The sequence below is a fragment of the Cebus imitator genome, unplaced genomic scaffold (genome assembly GCF_001604975.1).
Source record: "Cebus imitator isolate Cc_AM_T3 unplaced genomic scaffold, Cebus_imitator-1.0 Scaffold54, whole genome shotgun sequence".
In the NCBI taxonomy this organism is placed as follows: Eukaryota; Metazoa; Chordata; class Mammalia; order Primates; family Cebidae; genus Cebus; species Cebus imitator.
In genome coordinates, this window is record NW_016107369.1 from 3,277,438 (window position 1) to 3,298,912 (window position 21,475).

General features: G+C 40.3%; 1 protein-coding gene across 17 annotated transcripts in view; it reads right to left on the reverse strand.

Moving 5' to 3' along the window:
• Positions 1–21,475, reverse strand: part of TTLL5 (tubulin tyrosine ligase like 5) — a 286,353-nt gene that overhangs the window by 46,103 nt on the left and 218,775 nt on the right. For 9 of the 17 annotated variants that reach the window (XM_037738524.1, XM_037738520.1, XM_037738519.1 and 6 more), the window contains 2 exons: positions 17,514–17,731; positions 1,125–1,234 (listed from right to left, as the gene is read on the reverse strand). In XM_037738524.1, the coding sequence (XP_037594452.1) occupies positions 1,125–1,234; positions 17,514–17,731 (328 nt within the window). The other 8 variants (XR_005200287.1, XR_005200288.1, XM_037738522.1 and 5 more) reach the window with 3 other exon arrangements.

A 21,475-nucleotide genomic window follows, 5' to 3' on the forward strand; every position in this document is an offset into this window, starting at 1 on the left:
ATTACAGGCACACGCCACCATGCCCGGCTAATTTTTATTGTATTTTTTTAAGTAGAGATGGGGTTTCACCATGGTGGTGAAACTCCTTACCTTGTGATCCTCCCATCTCGGCCTCCCAAAGTGCTGGGATTACAGGTGTGAGCCATCACGTCTGGCCTAGACAAGTTTTATAATCTGCCTGTGCCCTTTATTTCTTCAGCCATAAATGGGGAATATAGTTCCTACATTATGTGCCTGTTTGGTTAACAAATGAGTTTTACGTGTAAAGCATTCAGAAGTGTGCGTGACACATAGCTAATGCTCAGTGTTGTCTACTGTTAATTCTATGTGTCTCAGGCATACAGTAATACCCACTTTGCAGCACATTCCCTGCTGACTTTTCTATCTCCTTGAGTCTAAGTTCCCTGAGAGCGGACTGTCTTGTTTACCCTGTGTGTATCTCAGTGCCCAGCATGTTATTTTCTCCATAGTAGGTACTCAATAATAAATATTTGTTAAATTGAATCTAAGTGATTTTCTTTGAATTTTCTGACTTATCAGTGCATTTTTATTAATTATTCATAGAAAACTATCTCTGGACCAACACTGCCTAGCATATCTGTATGCACCTACATTGAGAGGCTTCAGGCTCTCAGTAACAACCTGTCCACAGACAATGATATGAGCACAACACCTAGATCAAAGGCCAGAGCACCAGCTCTGCATCCATGCATAACCTTCGACAAGCCCTCAATTTTCTGAGCCTGTTTCCTCATGTGGAAGGGATAAGAAGATAAACCTTACAGGGCTGTGTGAGAATTAAGTGAGAGATATAATGTGGAAATACAATATAAACAGTGAAATACCAATCAATATGGGGCATTTTTACCAAATGCTGCAAATCTGATAGCATTTTATAAGACTGGGAGGTTTCATTTACCCCCAACTATTTCTGGAAAATGACTATTCTATTTTAGGCTGCCAAAATTATTCTAAAGAAGAATGTAACAAAAATGCCCATTTACCAACGTTTTAAGAGGCTGGATATTTCACTCTTTTATCTTTGGAGGCAGAAGAGAGAATGAGCCAAGCCTAACACCTTCTCTGTGATCTATCCAGCTGCAGAAGAGCTGGTGCCCACTAACCTGTGGAGCTGGTGATGGGCACAAAGGCTGCAGGGTTAAGGCTGCTTTGGAGTCCATTCTGCTGCCCTTCTGCGGAGGACCCTCTGAAACACAAGGGAGCTTGGTCAGACCTGCAGGTGGAAAGGCGAGGTCAGGCACATGCCCTCTGACAGCTTCGCTTCTTGCTCTTGGTGCTTCCTCTCCTGTGGATCATGCCCTTGCTTCCTTCAAGGCTTTGGAATGCCCTTGGAACCTTTAAAGACCAGCAAACGGGATGGGATGGGGTGGGAATAGTCAGCCAGTGTTTGCCGAACATCTTTGACAGGAATAACCTGGGGTCACTTGTTCATCACACAGCTTTCCAGGTGGGCCTGGGGACAGGTACCCAGGTGATTCCCATCTTCACTGGCTAGTGGGTAAAGAGGAAGGTGGTGTGAGGTACACCTGGAGAGTCGGGTGGAGCCTGAGGTATTCACATAGTTCCTACAACCCTGAAAGAGACATGTCGCTTGAGAAGATCAAGCCCGGCATTGGTGCAAGGATCAGAATGTCTCATAGCCCTTCCCCTCTGGCAAGCAATCTGGGCCCTACCTCCTCCTTTCCACTTTCATTTTGAGGACAAGGGAGCCACAGAGGCAGGAGAGAAAGGAACAAACAGCCTTTTCCCATCAGCCTCAGCCTGGAGAGCCACCTCTGAAATCCTCATGCATTTTATTTCAGCCCCTTATGGGACCCAAAAATTCTCCCAAAGCATCTGTAGCTGATATTTGCTCTTTCATGTCCATGTGAAAGTTCTGGAGGGCCTAAGATAAGCTCTTTCCTTTACAGAAGTTAAAAACCATTAGAGCCACTGTGCTCGCTTTAGGAACAGCTGAGTGGAGCAAGGCCCTGGGCTGGTCTCAGTTTCACAAAGTATTAGTGGTTTTAAAAAAAAAAAAAAAAAAAAAAAGGGAAGAGGTAGGCAAAATCTTTGGGTCAGTAGAAGAAACTGGTTGAGAGTAACAGAAAACTACCTGAGGGATGAGAAGAGTCCAGGGGACGGGAGGGTTAGACTCAATGAATTCTGGGTCTCTAAAAGCCTCAAAACTTTTCCCTCTCCTCTCTGGACCCACCCTTCACCTTGTCAGGCTTTATCCTGTTTCTTACCCAAAATCTTCTGACCCTCTGGCCCCTCGTGCCCAGTTTCACTCTTCCATCCTCCTCCCTCTCATCCTCTCCCATCAAAGGCCCTGGAAGCCACCACTGATTCAGAATTTGAACATTTCTAATGATTCTACTGTTTCTAGCATAGAGTCCCCATTCTCCCTGTGATGTAGAAATGTGTCTACAGCAATCCAAGGGGAAACTCTTGAGTGAATTTTTCCATGGAAACACTGGTGCACAAAACAGTTTAGGTCTGTTATTACTACTTTAGGCACATTATGGGTAAATATGCTTTTGTTGTGATAACATCATTTCCTTGGGAAAATATATTCCAACTTTTGGACAACCTTCCCCTAAATGAGAACTTTGGAAACACAGCTTGTCAAGAGCCTGCATGTTAATTTGCACTTGCCCCTGATTCTTTGCTGCTTTCCTGGGAATACCTGTGTTTTTTAAGTCAGGAAGTACGTATATGTTCCCTTGGTTGTCCTTAAGTCAGTTACTAGGGTTTAACAACTGAATAACAGGTCCTACCTTACAGGCTTCTGAAGACAAAGCAAGATGGTGAATATAAAGCACATCTAAACACAGTGACTGGTGTTATATTATGGACTAAATATACATTAACTCTCATTAGTATTGCCATGTTTACTTAGGAATATTGCTTAACACTCTCTGCATTCACTGTAAGTCTATCTACATACAGAAATATCAAATTGAATGACTCACTGACTCCAGTAGCAGTATGAAATATTAGTGCTAAAGTACAAAAGAATGGACATAGGCATTCTGAACCTGGAAGTTAACAGCAATTTGCTATTAAAGTTACAAGGTAATTAATTGGCAACCTATAAGACAAAAGTCTCACAGTAAAAATTATTCTTAAGATCCCTTAGGAAGACAGGTCACATTTGAGATTGACAGGTTGCCTCTTAATAAACCTAATATGTACTTTTCTGCCAGTGTCAGAATGATTTGTTCAACTGTGCACCAAATGAAGTAAGTTGTATTTAGAAAAGTAGGCTTGCATTATGGGACCATGTTGTAGAAACTATGTATTTTTATTTTTTTGAGACAGAGTCTTACTCTGTCACCCAGGCTAGGGTGCAGTGACATAGTCACAGCTCACTGCAGCCTCAACTCCCCGGGCTCAGGTGATCCTCCTACCTCAGCCTCCCAGGTAGCTGGGACTACAGGTGTGTACCACCACGTCCAGCTAATTTTTGTATTTTTTGTGAAGACAGAGTTTTACCATGTTGACCAGGCTGGTCTCAAACTCCTGGGCTCAAGTGGTCCACCTGCCTTTGCCTCCCAAAGGGCAGGGACTATAGGTATAAGTGACTGCACCTGGCCTAAAATATGTGTCTTTAAACATGAGAGTAACAGATGCTCTGTAAGAAAGGCCTATGGGAACTGCAACAGACTGACTGGAGTGACATTTCTCCCTTCTTATCCTAAGTGTAAAATCAGCTGGAATCAGCTACTTTATGAAAATTATAATCTATTTCTCTCTGAATAGCTGAATGTATAAAGTTAAATATGTGTTTGATACAGTTCCATTATCTGATGTTCTCTGGTCATAGTATACCAGAATACAAAGAAGTCGCTAAAGATGAAGTTAGAAAAACTGGATTTATAGAAGTATCAAGAGTCTGAGAGTGAGAAACATTGAAAAGATAGGACGAACAAAGGTGTCATTAACTTCACATTATACAAAAGTTAGAGTTCAACCATGAGAAGAGTGATAGATGTGATACCTAGTCCTTGATTGCTCTTCTTGGAAATGGTGCAACTGTCTAGGAGATGGGAAGGTGCTTGATGTAGTGAAAGGTTGAGAGTAAGGGGCTTACTACAATCTCAGCTGTGGTGATGGTCTTACTCAGGCTTTTCTCTGAGGACAAACTGCCAATGATTACTAAAAACTGCTTAAGCCAGGTGTGGTGGCTCACGCCTACAATTCTAGCACCTTGGGAGGCTGGGGCAGGCGAACCTGAGGTCAGGAGTTCGAGACCAGACTGACCAAGATGGTGAAACGCCATCTCTACTAAAAATACAAAATTAGCCAGACGTGGTGGCTCATGCCTGTGAAACCAGCTACTTGGAAGGCTGAGGCAGGAGAATCGCATGAACCCAGGAGGCGGAGTTTGCAGTGAGCTGAGATCGCCATTGCACTCCAGCCTGGACAACAAGAGTGAAACTCCCGTCTCAAAAAATAAAGAAATAAAATAAAAACAAAACTGCTTAAGAGCAGGCTGCCTGATTAATTTAGCCACTTAAAAACTATAATGAGAAAAGTGACCACATACAGTAGCAACAAAGAATTAGAAAAATTCAATGAATAGTGACATGCTCCTCTCAGTAAAGGGAAAACATGTCCTTGGGACATGTTCACAGCTGGAAGCTAAAGAGTTTCCTTAAGTATTAAATGTACACTTCCTAACCCTTAATTTGACTCACTTGCTTCACATCTGTCTACTCCTCTTGCCTCTATCATTTTTCTGAAGTCTGAGAAAGCGCCTCACATGAGCGTTATTCCTACACGGACAGAACAGCTCTCCTGAGCCTTTCAAAGAAATTGTTCAATGATGTATTAAAAACAAATATCCTTATAAGATGAAATGCCTGTATTTCATCTTATATGATTACTACTACCATTATTTTGAAAAATTTCTTCTAGTACAAGTCTCTATTTAGAGAATATAAGCCAATCAAATGGTTGGTTAGGAATTCCACTGGCATCAAGACCACACCATACAGCCAGCCTATGTAACATATATATATCTATAACCTAGTCCAGGAAGGTTATAATGAGCAATATCCCCACTATCCCTTTTCCTGGTAAGGTTTCTGACATGCTTTTTCATGGATCTTCGTTTCTTTATTTGTGGTTTCCTCTGATCTTCTTTTGCCCATTATTTTGATCAGTGGAAACTTTTCTGAAAGTGATATGCTTTCTTTAAGGCCTGTTTTGTTCATTACTTCACAAGGTTGACTGTGGTTTGCTGCTATATCATTTCTGCTTGGGTTCTTTTCAAGGCTTTCCACATCCCCAGCACAGGGGTAATAGTTTTCTATTTCAATGGTTTAGTATAAGTTTATCTTGGACTCATGCCACCACATCAGAGATGACCTTTCTGTAGAAGGAAGGACTCACAAAAGGAAAATGCTCAAGATTTTACAGGAAGAGCAGAGCTACAAATGCTGATCTTACCAGGGCTGTGGCAAAACAAGACATGGCTCTATCTGTGAAGGTCCTGAAAACAAACACTCCAAACCTGATCATTTTTATAAAATACAGTGATAACCAACCTCTTTCAATTCCCAAGGAAAAAGAAACAAAGCAAAACAAAAAATACATACCCTGACTTTCCTTACCAAACATTTACTCATAGATTACGTATCCTACAACTTTCAACATATCCACACACACACAGGTATATGCTGCCTCTTCCTTTTATCTATCAGTCTAGGGATTATGATTCTGAAATAGAAGTTAATGCTAATCCTTAGAAAATAACAATTAGAACATTATTAATTAGGTTCAGGTTCCAAAACCAAATCATGAAACATTTAGTGAAGTCAACTTTGGTGCAGTAAAGACACATAGGACTCTGTTTTATAAATATACTGCAGATTACCTATTCCCCTATATTTCTGATTACAGTCCTTATCGTTCCTGAGTAGGCCCTTTCTCTCTTTTAATTCATTAGTCTTTCCAGAGGCCATCCTCTCTATGGCTTGTAGTCAATTTCATTCTTTCCTTCAACATGTATTCAATGACCCCCTACCCTGTGTCAGATACAGTCTGAGGCACTGTTCTCTCATGTTCTGCCGTGTGCCCGACTGTTCTAGGAGATTTCTGTGTATTTTTTTCCTTTCTATATTTTCATTAGTTTACTCTGTTGTCCTTTTATAGCTTTGCAAATTAAACAATGAACTCCCTTATTTTTAATCCTTGTCTTTTAAATAAACGTATTAAGAGTTTATATTTGAATGTAGTTTTGGTTATTTCACAAATAGTATTTTATAGCCATACAGTTTTAAATATTTTATAATTTTCATTATGATTATCTCTTTAATGCATGAGTAACAGGTACTCTATTTTTTTTAAAATTTCCAACACATGGATTTTTTTAAAAACCTGTTTTTACTATTTCTAATTTAAGTGCTTTGTGGTTGAAGAGTATGAACTTTCTGATGTTGTATTTTGAAGTGCATGGAGCCTTCACTGGTGACATAGTATGTGCCGAATTTTTGTAAACATTCCACATATACTTGAACACCATTGAGTACAGGAGTCTATGCATAGCTGTAACTGCTTTCAGGCTGTGAGCAGTTATTCATAATTGGGTTGTAAAATAAATTTTGGGGCTCACAATCAGCATTAAAAAGCAGATAACAATATTTTGTAAAATTTTAATTTTGCATATACATATACATAGGTATTTTTATTGTGTTGCATATAAAATGTCTTTTTTTTTTTTATATATCATTTTGCCCATGACACAGCCCTCAGGAGGTCCTGAGAACATGTGCCCCTAAATGTATTCTTTATTAACTGCTGGTCCCAAAAGATGAAAAGCCACTTATTAAAGCAAAATGATAATTCTCCATTTCAGATATTCAAATCCTCAGTAATTTTTGAGTTATTTGTTACTGATAGAAGTACATTCAAATAAATTACCCATTAACATGAATGATTTGCTAGTTTCTCCTTATAATTTTGTCAGCTTTTGATTTATATACATTTACGATGTTAAGTGCATACAAGTACTTTTCCTTATCCCTATTAGTGATTTTTGCTTAATTATATTTTATCTAATATTAATATGGCTATACCAGTTTTCCTCTGATTAGCATCTCATAATTGATCTTTTCCAATCTTTTATTTTCTACCTTTCAAGATTTTACTTTATGTATGTCTCTTTTATGTGGCCAATAACTGAACTTGTTAAAAAGAGGCAATTTGATAATCTCTTTTTTAATGAAAGAGTTTAATCGGTCATCATTTATTTTGATTACTTGTATATTTGGACTCATTTCAACTATCTTAGTTTTTGTTTTCTATTTATCATCATTTTCCTTTGCCTTATTTATTTATTTATTTTTTTGAGACAGAGTCTCGTTCTGTCACCCAGGCTGGGGTGTAGTGGCATGCAGTCTCAGCTCACTGCAACCTCCACCTCCAGGGTTCAAGAGATTCTCCTGCCTCAGCCTCCCGAGTAGCTGGGATTATAGGCATGTGCCACAACGCCCGGCTAATTATTGTATTTTTAGTAGAGATGGAGATTCACCATGTTGGCCAGGCTGGTTTCGAACCCCCAACCTCAGGTGATCCATCTGTCTCAGCCTTCCAAAGTGCTGGGATCACAGCTCTTTGGCCTCCTTTGCTTCTAATTTTCCTATCTTCCACTGAATTAATAAAGTATCTACATGTCCCTTTCCCTGCTCTATTGGTTTGAAAGCTATAGGCTGTGCCTTAATTATTTAGTTATTTTTTCCTAAGTGTAAACTCATTCAGTATTTCTGTCCTGACCTCAAAGTTGACATAGATCCTTATCAACTGAATACTATAGGTTCTTGCATCTTGTCTTTGTTATCTCTAAATGTTTTTTGTCTTCTTAAAGACCAATAACTATTTTTATAGTCATTAACATTTATTGACATTTTATGGATTTGTTGTACTTCATTGTTTCTTGTTACCTAATACTTCTGGATTCACTTCTATTCCTACACAGCCTTTATTATTTCCTAATTTGAATTTCAGGTATGCTCTTAGACTTTGAACGTCTCAAATTATTTTTATTTTGCCTTCACTCTTGAATGCCAGTTTAGCTATGTATAAAATAGACTAAAAGTTTATTACCAACACTTTGAAGTAATTGGCTATTGTTTTCTAGCACCTATTATTGCTGAGAAGAATGCTGGTACTCTGTGTTCCTTTGTAACTTACGCAGATTTTGTCTCTGGTAGTATTTAGACTTCTCTTTACACTTAATGTTCTGGTTTCTTGCTACTATGATGTGTCTAGAGGTACATTTATTTTGGTACATGAATGAATTTTTTAGCTGAGGACTCACATCTTCTTCAATTCTGGAAAATTCCGTTATTTTTTTTAAAGCATTGCTCGACCAATTATCCCTTAGGTGTTTCTTATGATACTCCTATCAGAGTCACATGTCATGTTCCACAAGATTCTCCTATTAGACACATGATCTAACATGACTGACTATTTTAAAGTATTAATTTATCTGTAAAGAATTCATGTTCCAGTTGTTGATTTTCCTGGCAATCTTTCTTAGAATTAGATTTTTTTTCATGTGTTTTGGAATTTTGGTTTGCAGGCTTATTTTGAATGAGAATCATTCCCTGCCCTTGTCTCTGTGCTTGCTCATTCCTCCCTCTCCGAAGATTATATAGTTGCCTTCACCAGACCCCTGACACCAGCCCAAAACCAGGCTTTATGGTGGCATTTTGGGACCCTTGCCTCAGTGATATTTAGAAACCAAGGCAGTTTTGAGATAGGAACAGTTGCAAGGGTATGTCACTGTCTTCCTGACTCTGTAGGTCCATAGTCTCATATAAAGATATAGCCTCAGTTAGTGGGTTCATGCCAGTTTTACTACTCTCCCAGTAGGAGAGCACACTGCATCCTTTAGTGCAGGGTTTTCAACCTTGCTACTACTGACATGTTGGGCTGGATGATTCTTTGTAGTGGGGGACTGTTCTGTGCTTAGCAGGATGCTCAGCAGGATCCGTGGACTCTACCTACTAGATGCCAGTAGCACTCCCCCAGTTATGACAAGCATGTCTCCAGATATTGCCAAATGTCTCCCGGGGGGAAACTCCCAGGCTGAAAATCAATTATTTTCAAGTAGTAAGCCTGGCTTTAGGTTCTCCTCTTGTAGGGCACTTTCAGGTCCCATGTGTGCCACAGGAGCTCGCCACCGCCTGCTTCAGAAAGCCTATAGCTTCAGCTTCATTCACGGATTCTTGTTTATTTCGGTACAGGGAGATATTTGCTTTCTTTTGAACCACGGCTCTTCCTGTAGGTTTTTCCTTTAAACGTTCATCCATCATACCTATGTGTTTGCAGCAGAGGGGGGATGTGGATGTGAAAGTGTGAACTCTGGGAGCCAACTGGACTGGAAGTCAGTAACTCCAAAACTAATTTTTTCTTTTGTTTAAAACTGAGCCTTTGCCTTCAATTATCTTCAGTTATTAGTATTCAGGAAATAAGAATATGTTTAAATTTCTACAGGTTCATCAGTGGAATCAAATCGCACTTACAAATAACAACCTACCAACAACACAAATGTGATTTCTTTTAATAGGGAACAGTAGCAACAGCAGAATACAACATACCGACCAGCAGGCATTGGACACAATATATGCCAGGGAAACACATTATCTCATTTAATTCTCAGAACAACCCCAAGGCATAAGTAATATTTTATAGATAATGAAACAGAAGCTTAGAGCTAACTCTAGATAAACAGTTAATTAAGTAAAGGAACCAGGATTCGAATCTCATTTCAAATCCCAGGCTGTTAACAACTGTACTCTACTGCCTCCCATATGCTACTCTACAAGGCATAAATAATTAGTGATGAGATCACTGTTATTTAGCGATCCTTGATGCATACGTCGTGACACAAAATGCCATATCACCACCACTGCTGCTATCACTATCTCCTCCACTACTTCCATCTCCACTGCCACCACTGCCACTGACTGAGAACTTACAAATCTAAGCTATCTCAGGGGCTGGGAAGGAGCTTATCTCTTCTATCAAAAATAAACCTTGAAAGCAGAGATCTTACCTATCTTGTTATCACCAGACACTGGTGATAACACCAGTGTCTAGGGCAATGTTGAGCCAAATAGACATTCAGTATGTATGTGATGAAAGGGTGAAGGCAAGGTGTCTGTGTTTAAGAGAGCTACAGGAAGTAGAACATAAGAGAAAAGGAAAAATAAAAGAAGGAGGTAGATGGTAGAGTCAGCTGAGGAGGTGAGGAAGGGACAGCTGGGAAGGATGCATCAAGGTGAGTAACTAAAACCCAATCTTGAAAAAAGGCAGGACTTGGATTCAAGAGGCCTAAGGGCACTCTGCAGAGGAGAAGACATGGGAACACAGAACACAGAACGGGAAGTGTGTGTCTGGAGCAGTGTGTGTGTAAAGCGGTGACAGCGTATGAAGAAGGTGGGAGACAAGAGGGAGGTCATGGTGCACAAGGCTTGAATGGCAGAGTCAGGACTCTCAACTTTATCTTGTGGGCGCTTGGAAGCCTCCAAAGATTCCAGAAAAAATGGTTTGAACAACTACTTTGGAGATGATTTTAAAAAATTGTTTCCTGGACCTACTCATGGATTTCTATAGGAAGAACCAATTTGGACAGTTTTAAATTTTCTACCTGTTCTATGTTCTAGTTAAGTCTCCTTTTTCTTCAAGAAGAACCAATTTATACTTGGTATTTTTCAAGATATTATCTTTCATCTAGTTTTTAACATTGTACACAGTGTGCACGGTGTTCTCATAATTTTTCAATCCCCCCTATATCTACTTGTAAAGTCTTTTTCTTATTTTTACTTCTAATTTTCCTGCCAGAAGTATATTTACTTTCTTCTTCTGGGTTCCCCTGGCCCAAACTAAATAAGATTTTGAAATTAGCTAATTTTATAGCTTTTTACTTTATATTGCTTTTCTTCTTGATTTCCTTAAATCTGTTTTTCTTAGCTTTGTTTTATGGTTACTTTTCTAATGTCATGTGATAAAAGCTTACTTCAGTTATGACAAATATGTGGCCTATTCACCGCTCTCAGCCTCTTCCCTGTTTGAGGCATAAGTTCTCATAAGTCTTTCCAACACAACACTCTGGGCAATCAGCTGAAGCCAGCTGATCTGTTGAAACCAATTTGCCATTTGTATCTCAGTTATTTTCTTTTTCATCTTTCTGTATTTTAGTAATGAAAATGATGAAGATTATGAATTTACCTTTGAGTACATCTTTGACTACATTTCTTTTTTTTTTTAGACAGAGTCTCTGTCACCCAGGGCTGGAGTGCACTGGTGTCATCTCGGCTCACTGCAACCTCTGCCTCCTGGGTTCAAGCGATTCTCCCGCCTCAGCCTCCCGAGTAGCTGGGATTACAGACATGTGCCACCACGCCCGGCTAACTTTTTGTCTTTTTAGTAGAGACGGGGTTTCACCATGTTGGCCAGGCTGTTCTCAAACTCCCGACCTCGTGATCTGCCTGTCTTAGCCTCCCAAAATGCTGGGATTATAGGCGTCAGCCACCATGCCCAGCTTGAGTCACGGTGCCTAGCTGAAGCCTTCTTTTAAGCTATGCCACCTATTCCCAGACCCCGAGACTTTTCAGTATTTGCTCATCCTTAAAGAAAGTCTAAATTTGCCAAGGGCTTATATTCATGGAGGAACTGATATGGATGGATTCTATCAGAGGTTAGCCTAAATTCCTGCCCAAATATTTTTAAAAGGGGTTTTCACACTCAGGTGAGAGAGGAGGGAAATGAGGGATGGGAAATATCTAGCAGTTATATTCAACAACATTTTAACATCCCAGCAGGCAGGAATGAGAGGTCAGATTTTAATTTAAATTATGCCAATATGAATCACCAAAGGAAGACCCATCATGCCATGACTCTCATGTAGCTTTCCTCCCCACTGAGACACAAACAATCACACAACTTTTGGTTAGGTGTGGGTGCTGGCACACATCCCTCTGACTGATGTCACTGTTCACACCAAAAGCAACCCCTAAGACCTCCTACAATGAGGGTTAGTAGAAGACAGAGTCTAAGTGGCCGATCTCCTGACTGGTGCTCACGTCCTTTCTACCCTCAGGCCCCGGCCCTCAGAGTGAGGGGATATTCTTGTCTGCAGAATTCCAGGTTTCCGTTTCATTTCCCAGACTGCACTCTCCCAGAAGACACTATACAAAAGCCCACCATGTTAACATTAACACAAATTCCCCCACTGATTCTTCCTCCTTTTGAGTATTTCATTGTCATTTAAATGGTAACACTGGTGTGGAAAAAGAGGGGAGTGAGTGAGTTCCTAAGTGCATACATTGTTTTTTCAAATGTAATATTTTAGGATAATTAATCTGCCACTTACTGTATGGATAGATACATATGAATAGATTGGCAGGGACCTTTGAAATCAGTGATGTACTGGGAAGAGTCTGAGGTGAGCACAGTGGGCAATATGAGTTCCAGTTTGAGCCCAGCCACTGACCAGCTGGGTACCTTGCTGTACTCACATCCCCGCAACTATGCCTCGATCCCTTTATCTTCTATCACAAACATTTCATAATTACCTACCTTGGAAATACATAATGTAGAGAATCCTATGTTTAAGGATGGATATGTTACAGATTCAACTATGTTTCTTGAGACTACGTATAATAAAAGGCTAAAAGGCTGGCAGAACATGGTTAACCCATAATATGGTATCAACTATGCCCACCCCAAGAACTTTTGGACAATTGTAACTCCTAATTACTTTGCCCTGAAGTCTTCTCACTTTAAAGGCTCACATGTTAAAAAGATGTAACATTTTTTAACCTGATGTTTATTTTCATATTCTTCTGACATTAATCTCTTAAGCATCTTTCATCATACCAAATGTTCAGGTAGCATTAATTGGGATGTGGTACTACCAGGCTACCTAGTCCTGATGGCTTTCCTTCCTGCTAATCCCTGGCAGCCTTTAACAAACACCACTGTCCTGGGTGCTGACACAGGACAGTCATTACCATCAACTTCCACTCAGGTCACCCTGATGAGAATCACCCAAGTCCTGGGTAAACAAGGCCATCTCAGCTATTTAAGGAAAAGTACTGTAGTTCAGTCTGCGTTTCTTAAACAGTTTTCTTTCTTCAGAGAAGTCTCCCAAGTTACAACAGCTTTGGCCCTACCCTTTCAAATTCATCTCCAGTCTATGAGTTTTGCCCTTGTGCCTCAGAAACTGCAATCTCCTCAGGTTTCTTTCTCCATATTTCCTGGAGACTATGACTCTGGCTCTGAAAAAAAACGGTCATTTACAAGGAAGAGACAGTTCAGATGCATGTAGTTGTTTGTAGGCTGTCTGTCATCCTTCTTAGTTCAGCTGACTGCTTGGAAGAAATACCACAAATAGTTTTGAAAGGAGGATCTGAAGCGGGTACTAAATTATGAAGTGTTGCAAACATTGGAGAAGAAAATAAAGAAGGATTATTGGCACCATGAAAATGGTAAAAAAAAAAAAAAAAAAAAAAAAAAAGAAAGAAAGAAAGAAAAAAATTTAAATCATTCCCTTCACAGAACTGACAAATGAGATTTAGCTAAATGAAATATAAGTATATGAATTTGAGAACTACAACAAAGAATGGCTGGGAAAGGGCTGAGGAAAATGGCTTTAAAGTATGAGGATTAAAGAGCAAATGTGCTCATAAAAAAGTTCTCAATGGAATAGACAGAAAACAAGTCATTTTGGTTAATTATTCAGTAGAGACAGTGGGTTTTGTTTTACAGATGGGAAAATGAAACCTTTAGAGGAAAAGCGACTTGAGTATTATCATAAAGAAACAGGGCCCCACTGTTCTGATTCTCAACTCCCTTTGCACCAAAATCCAAGTGACATTCCATCTTTAATGTTCTATTGTTCTCTAAACTCAAAACTCAACCCTGTAGGATGTGGAAACTTTGATGCTCTTGGAAACTCCTTCTATATTTGTCTAATGCCAACTTCTGTGTGAGAAGAAGTTCAACCCAAAAACACAGGGCTTGGCATGGTCAAAAGCTCATTACAACTTCTCATTAGTTGTGTCTCTTGAGGCAACTATGGCATTCCTGAGTGTGACTCAGTATCTTCAGTCCTAACTGGGGTTCCTGATTAATCTGAACTGAGCCTGAATAAAGGCCACAGTAAGATCCAAGCAAATGAAGCAACATATCTTGTAGGAATAAAGTAAAAAAATTACAGGAAAATTTCTTGAAACGTCATCTTGCTACTAAGCATAATAGTACCTAACACTGATTTAGCATGTATGACATACCCGGGACTGTGTTTGTGCTTGATATTCATCAATTCATTTATTTATCTTAATAACCCTATGAGGCAGGTACTATTACTATTCCCATTTTAAAATGGGAAACTGAGTCACAGAGATGCTGAGTACCTTGCTATGCTGGCTAGAAACAAGAATTACTTTAGAACAGTGAGAATACATCAACTGATACTCAGGATCCTGATTTCGAGAGCCATGAAAAGTTTCTCTAGATTAAAAAATTACTTCATCAATCCAAATAAGTATGGGGTTTAGTTCACAGTAACGTGCCCATGGCAGTTTCCTAGTATGGTACATTCCTCAAATGCACCACGGCAATGTCAGATGTTAACAATGGAAAAAAATACTGGGCAAGTGGTACGTGGGAGCTCTCAGTACTATCCCTACAACTTTTCTGTAAATCTAAAATTAAAATACAGTCTGTTTTTTTAAAAAAAACTTTATCAGGATACTTGACAGAGAGAGCTTTTCATTGTTCAGAAGAGAAACCATGCTATTCTTTTTCCTAAAAATCAGAAAAATATCTGAAAAGAGTGGGGTCTTCACAACACTGTACATTTTACATGTTAAGTGAGAGAATGTTAAAGTCTCCGTTAGTACTAACTTAGCTTCAGAGACTTGTCCTAGAGTTTTAAAGGCAAATTGGAAACTATTTCCTGGAACAATGCCTTACAGCATGCCTTCTGATACCTGGATTATATTACTTAAATTCTGAAGAAATCTTTGCTTTTTCCCCCTTCTGTGCATTTTTGATGCTGAGCTGTTTCCGGTTTTCCCACACTCTTGCCTGTCACAGAGAAGAAACCACAAAAATGCTGCAAAGCAAAGTCTGCCCAAAGAGCTAAAATTCCATCTCAGGAGGCTGCGGAGTTCTACCGCCAGCAGTCAGTTCAGGGCAGTAGCAAGCAGTGTCTTCAAATGTCCAGCCCTGCTGCCTGGGCCCACCTCTCCACCAGCTAGCCACACAGGCCACCAAGGGCCCTCTGAGGGTACTGGCAATAATCGGAGAATCCACAAGGGGCACACTGGCAAATTCAACATTAGCATTTGACTCTCACATTTTCCTAGTTAACTATGGGCTTTCCAAACCTGTGAAGGAGAGTGTAGTTTTAGAATGCATATGATGGGGACCAAGGCTTACTGAGTTCTTAGCAGGGCCAGGCCTTACTCCATGTACTTTACACATATTAACTCTGTTAATATACAACAACTGACCTAGGAAGTAGATACTCTTATTGTTTTATTTTTACAAATGGAAACATGAGGAATATGAGACTAAGAGATCAAGTAACGTGTAACTTGCAGAAGGTGTCAAATTAGTAACGTGTGGCCTGAGGATGTGAATCCAGGCAGTCTGGCCACAGAGGCTGCACACCTAAGGATTTTTTTTTTTTTTTTTTTGAGATGGAGTCTTGCTCTGTTGCCCAGGCTGGAGTGCAGTAGCACAAACTCAGCTCACTGTAACCTCCACTTCCCAGGTTCAAGTGATTCTCCTGCTTCAGCCTCCTGAGTAGCTGGGACTACAGGCATGCGCCACCATGCCCAGCTAATTTTTTTTGTATTTTTAGTAGAGACAGGGTTTCACAGTGTTAGCCAGGATGGTCTTGATCTCCTGACCTCGTGATCCCCCCACCTCGGCCTCCCAAAGTGCTGGGATCACAGGCATAAGCCACCATGCCCAGCCTGGATTTGACTCTACTCTTTCTAGGGTGAGAAGACAGAGGTTCCTTTCTATTTTGCTACTGTCCTTCAACCACAAACTTCAGCCTTCCTACTGCCCTTTCCTACTACTCCAGAGAGTTCTGCAATCATTACAATGCCAGCTCTTCCCAGAACAGTGCTTGGTACTTAGCGGGCACTGAATAAATATTTGTTGGATAAATGAACAATGGCGGCAATATAATTAAAATAGTCACAAGGGATTGTTTTCTATCTAAATCCAGAATTTGATTCACCATCCAAGGAAAAAACAGTAATGACTTTTTCTATGTTTTAGGATTCTTCTCACAACTAATACTGATCTTCTGAAGGACAAATAAACAAGGAGCCTCAATGACAGCAAGAGAAATACACAAATCTCTACACGAAAGCATAGCAAGAAATGCCTGCCTCTTCTAAACACCTCTAAAAGTTCCCCAAGTTTAAACTGAAGAAGGGCTGCTAGAACCAACACTCTTCACCAATCTATTTCTAGCTCACTGGCTAAACAATGGCTGGAGGTAAGGGATTTTGACTTACAAAAATTTGATTTGGGAAAGGAAATGTCTTTTTGGTGTAAACAGGTAGACTACAAAAGGTATTAAAAACACTGTTGCTACACAGAGCTTGCTGACTAAGGTCGACAAAGTTATATTATCCCCCTAGATGAAATCTCAATTCTCTATCTTCCCATTCAAATGCCTAAAAGTGAACAAACCAAGGGGAATCAGGGTGTTGAATTTTTTTTTTTTGAGACAGAGTCTCACTCTGTCTCCCAGGCTGGAGTGCAGTGGGGTGATCTCGGCTCACTGTAACCTCTACCTCCTGGATCCAAGCAATTCTCCTGCCTCAGCCTCCCAAGTAGCTGGGATACAGGCGCATGCTGCCACGCCTGGCTGATTTTTTCTATTTTAGTAGAGACGGGGTTTCACTGTATTGTCCACCAGGCTGAACAACACTCCTGAGCTCAGGCAATCCGCCTGCCTCGGCCTCCCCAAAAAGCTGGCATTACAGGCATGAACTACCGCGCCCAGCCAGGGTGTTGAATTTTATATGAAAGTGAAAAGATCTGATTTTTCAGAATGGCCGAGAAAAGATATATCAAGGAAGAAGTTTCCAGTTCCACTTTCCAAGCCCACTGTGGTTCAGAAGTGTTACCGGCTGCACTGCTGGATTGTAGCTCCTGCCACGGGCCAGCAGAGTTGGTTAGCAATGACCCTAAATCCTGCAGGCAGCTCTCATCACAGTCACCTGGAGAACCTGAAGGAGCAGGGCCTGTCCCTCCCACACGGGAAAGCTCCGCCATCTGCATGTAGTTCCCCAGGCCATTCTAACTTGTAACCCAAGCTGAGAGCTAGGGTTAGCTTTTATTTCCCATCAGGTGTTCTTGTTTTCAGTACTTCAGTGCGAACCGTCTTGAAGAGTAATAAATAAAGAGTACCATTAGCTTAGAACTGATACAGCTCAGTAGAAATTGAACAGAAAAAAACTTACTTGGAAGCCCTCTGGGATGTTGCTCTTCTGAGCACTTGTTTGTGGTTGGGTGGGGGTTTGGGGACCAGGGAGGCGCAAGAACTTGGAGGTGGTATCACTTTTTGTGGCAGAGTGGTTGGCTTCTGGCCATTAGCTGTGGCACTGGAAATTCTGCAGCCTGCACCATTATTCACTGTCCATAAATTCGAGTTAGGTAGTGTCTGGCTGCCAAAGATTGCCTACAAAAAAAAAAAAAAAAAAAAAAAAAAAAAAAAAAAAAAAAAAAAAAAAAAAAAAGATTGATGGAGCTCACCTTCATATCCCATTTGCTGTATGCAACTAGTCTGCAATCCTGTCAAGGGACAAAAAGAAAAGTAGAACTGTTAATTTTTTTTTAAAGAAAAAAACTTCTCTAATGTTGCCAGTACAGCTCTAGATTCAGAGAAGGGGAATATTTTGGAGCAGAGTTGAGATGGTCTTGTTGAAAGCATACTGGGCTAGGAATAAGGGCACCTAGTACACTAAGTGTTGGTCCACATATGTGAACTAGAAAAGCATTTGCTCTCTCTCACTGTAGTTTCCTTCATTGTTAAACTCAACACATTTTTAATGACTGTCTCTTTCGAGGCATGAAGTACTAGAAATAGAGCACAGAATAAAACTGACTTGTAGCTTGACTTGATTCCTGCCCACTCTGAAACTCTGAGCTCCTCTAGAAAGTTTGCATGCACGAGGCAAGTGGGGAAGTCAGTGTGGCTAGGGCATGGTGAGCAAACACAGAGGGAAAGATGAGGCTGCAACAGGAACCATGAGCTAGGCCTGGTTATAATCCTCAGGCCTAGATTAGAATTCTAGCATAGAAAACACTTTGTTGACCTAAAGATTAATGTAAGATTTTACATTTGAAAACACTTTCAAAGCAAAATTACTATACGAATACATGTTATATGAATACAATTGACACAAAAATATTTTTGCTTAGAGGGTAAGCCTATAAATAAAGACCTAAAAATCACCATCTAAACATCACAAGTGCCAAAATATACAATTAGGATATAAAAGTATACTTCAAGTAGATGCTTAAAAAGTTTTTACAATTTATCTATTTCATTAGAAATAGTCTTTTTGTATCTCAATTTGTTACTGGTCTTTTGATGCTATTAACACTGCTTTCAACATGCATGCATTGTAAAAACCTTAAATGAGAAATAATATTACGAGAAAAATAACATCATTGACAAAATACATAGCATTTTTTTTATTAAAAGGATTTCTGGCAATTGATGTCCATTGTATATACAACATGTAAAGGACTCATGGCAGGGCATGATGGAATAATATGAGATGCTCTTAGGAAATATTCATCTTCTAGACAGTTTGCTAGTATTATTTTTGCCCTTTATGGATTTTTTTTCAGATTTAAAAGATGAACTGGGTAGCTTTCATAAAATGTTAACCAACCATTCTATAAGCATGACTTAAAATGTCCCACTTTCAGAAAATGCGTCAAAGGTCCTAGACTAAGCAGTATGAAGGGGATCTAGGAGTCTTATGTGGAATAAATGTGTTTGACTGAGATCCTTGACAAAGAACAGAGAGATTTCAGTGGGAAAGGGTCTGAGCACTTTCAATCTGACCAATCTGACCGAGATGTCACCAACCTGTGTAAACCACCTGAGGGAGAAAGTGAAGAGCTACAATTCTTCTCCATCTCTGAGTCACAGAAGGGAACAAAGACAAAGCCAGGTATGGTGGCTCACCCCTATAATCCTAGCACTTTGGGAGGCTGAGGCATGTGGATCACTTGAGCTCCGGAGTTCAAGACCAACCCGGGCAACATGGCAAAACCCTGTTTTTACAAAAAATACAAATATTAGCTAGGTGTGGTGGTGCACACCTGTAGTCCAAGCGGCTGAGGTAGAAGAATTCTTTGAGTCAGGGAGGTGGAGGTTGCAATGGGTGAAGATTGCACCACTGTACTCCAGCCTGGGTGACAGAGCGAGACCCTGTCTCAAAAAAAAAAAAAAAAAAAAAGCAGGGGAAGAGGATCAAAGACAATGCAAGGTCATAAGCAAATCCAGGAGGGCAGCACTGTTGAGCGTGTACACATGGGGGAGTTTCCGGATGGTCCAAGAGACTCAAGAAGCGCCTGAGGTAGAAGAATTCTAAAGTAGGCCTTCTTAGGACAAGGAAACAAAGCTTCCAGGAGGAGGCAGCCTTCTGGGACAGGTTCTACAACAAACCCTTTCTTTGCAGCTGCTGTTACCATATTTGAGGGCCTTAAAATCTGTGTGAGAAACTCAATTGGGAGTAAAGAGGGACACAGGAATGGGCTGCCCCAGGCATCTATTTTCACCACTACATCCTAATAACTGAGGTTAGGTGTAAGGAGTGTTTGAGAGGTGCCTCATTCAAGATGGGAAGAGACCAAAAATCAGAATGAGGGCTGAAGAGTTCTGCACTGAGCCATCCATAAAGAAACTCCTCGGGTGAGTAGCAGAGGAGGGGAAAAAAACATTAGCAAAGAGCTCTTGGAAATAAACATATTCTTTATTAAATTACATATTTAATATTGTAAGGAAACTGTCATTAGTCAGAACCTCTATTCAATAAATGTTGCCATGGTGACAACCATATTTTCAAATTCATCAATTTTTTGCCCCCAAATCTGGGACATCTAAATACAAATGAAATAATGAATAGAAACAGCAGGTTCAGAACAGTGAGTTTAGTGAGCCCCTATTTTTGTTTTTAAAAAGAATACATACACATCACATATATCTATATATTTATGTACATACGCAGATATACACTCTACTAGTATCTGTACTGAACAATTCTGGAAGGAGACACAAAAAACTGGTAGCCTTCAGGGAGAAGAACTGGTTAGCTAGGGATGAAGGTAGGAGGAAGGCTAACTTTTTACTATACATTATTTGTATCTTTTTTTTTTCTTTTGAGACAGAGTCTTGCCCTGTTGCCCCAGCTGGAGTGCAGGGGTGTGATATTGGCTCACTGTAACCTCCGCCACCCGGGTTTAAGCAATTCTCTGCCTCAGTCTCTTGAGTAGCTGGGATTACAGGCACCCGCCACCATGCCCGGCTAATTTCTGTATTTTTAGTAGAGACAGGGTTCATCATGTTGGCCAGGCTGGTCTTGAACTCCTGACCTTGTGATCTACCCACCTTGGCTTCCCAAAGTGCTGGGATTACAGGTGCAAGCCACCAGCATCCAGCCATTTCTATCTTTTGAATTTTATACTATGTGCATATAGTTATTTATCACAAAAATAAACGATTTAAAGACAGTCTAGTTCTAATAACATTTAAGCAGGTAATAAGTTATCATAGATACAAATCAAGATACCCAAGTGAAGCCCAAGTTTTAACCAGCTGGATATAGGATTCCTAACAGATTGGGTTAAAGAAAGAATTAACTGCTCAACACTGGCTACAAAAGCAGATTAGGTCATCAGTGAAAGGCAGAGAGACCCAGAGTGAATGGAAAAGACATAGCTTGCAGTCAAATGTACCTCAGCTCAAATGCAGGCCTTATCACTTACAAAGTGAATGATCTTTTTAAGTTAACTTCTCAGAGCTTCAGTTTTCTCACAAGCAAATACAATTACTTCACCTTTACATGAGGAAGTTGGCTGTGCGCAGTGGCTCACGCCTGTAATCCCAGCACTTTGGGAGGCCGAGGTGGGTGGAGCATGAGGTCAGAAGATCAAGACCATCCTGGCCAACATGGTGAAACCCCTTCTCTACTAAAAATACAAAAATTCCAGCCTTACCAACATGGTGAAACCCCATCTCTACTGAAAATACAAAAATTAGCAGGGCGTGGTGGTGAGTGCCTGTAACCTCAGCTACTTGGGGGGCTGAGGCAGAATTGCTTGAGCCCGAGAGGTGGAGGTTGCAGTGAGCTGAGATCACACCACTGGACTCCAGCCTGGGCAACAGAGTAAGACCCTGTCTCAAAAA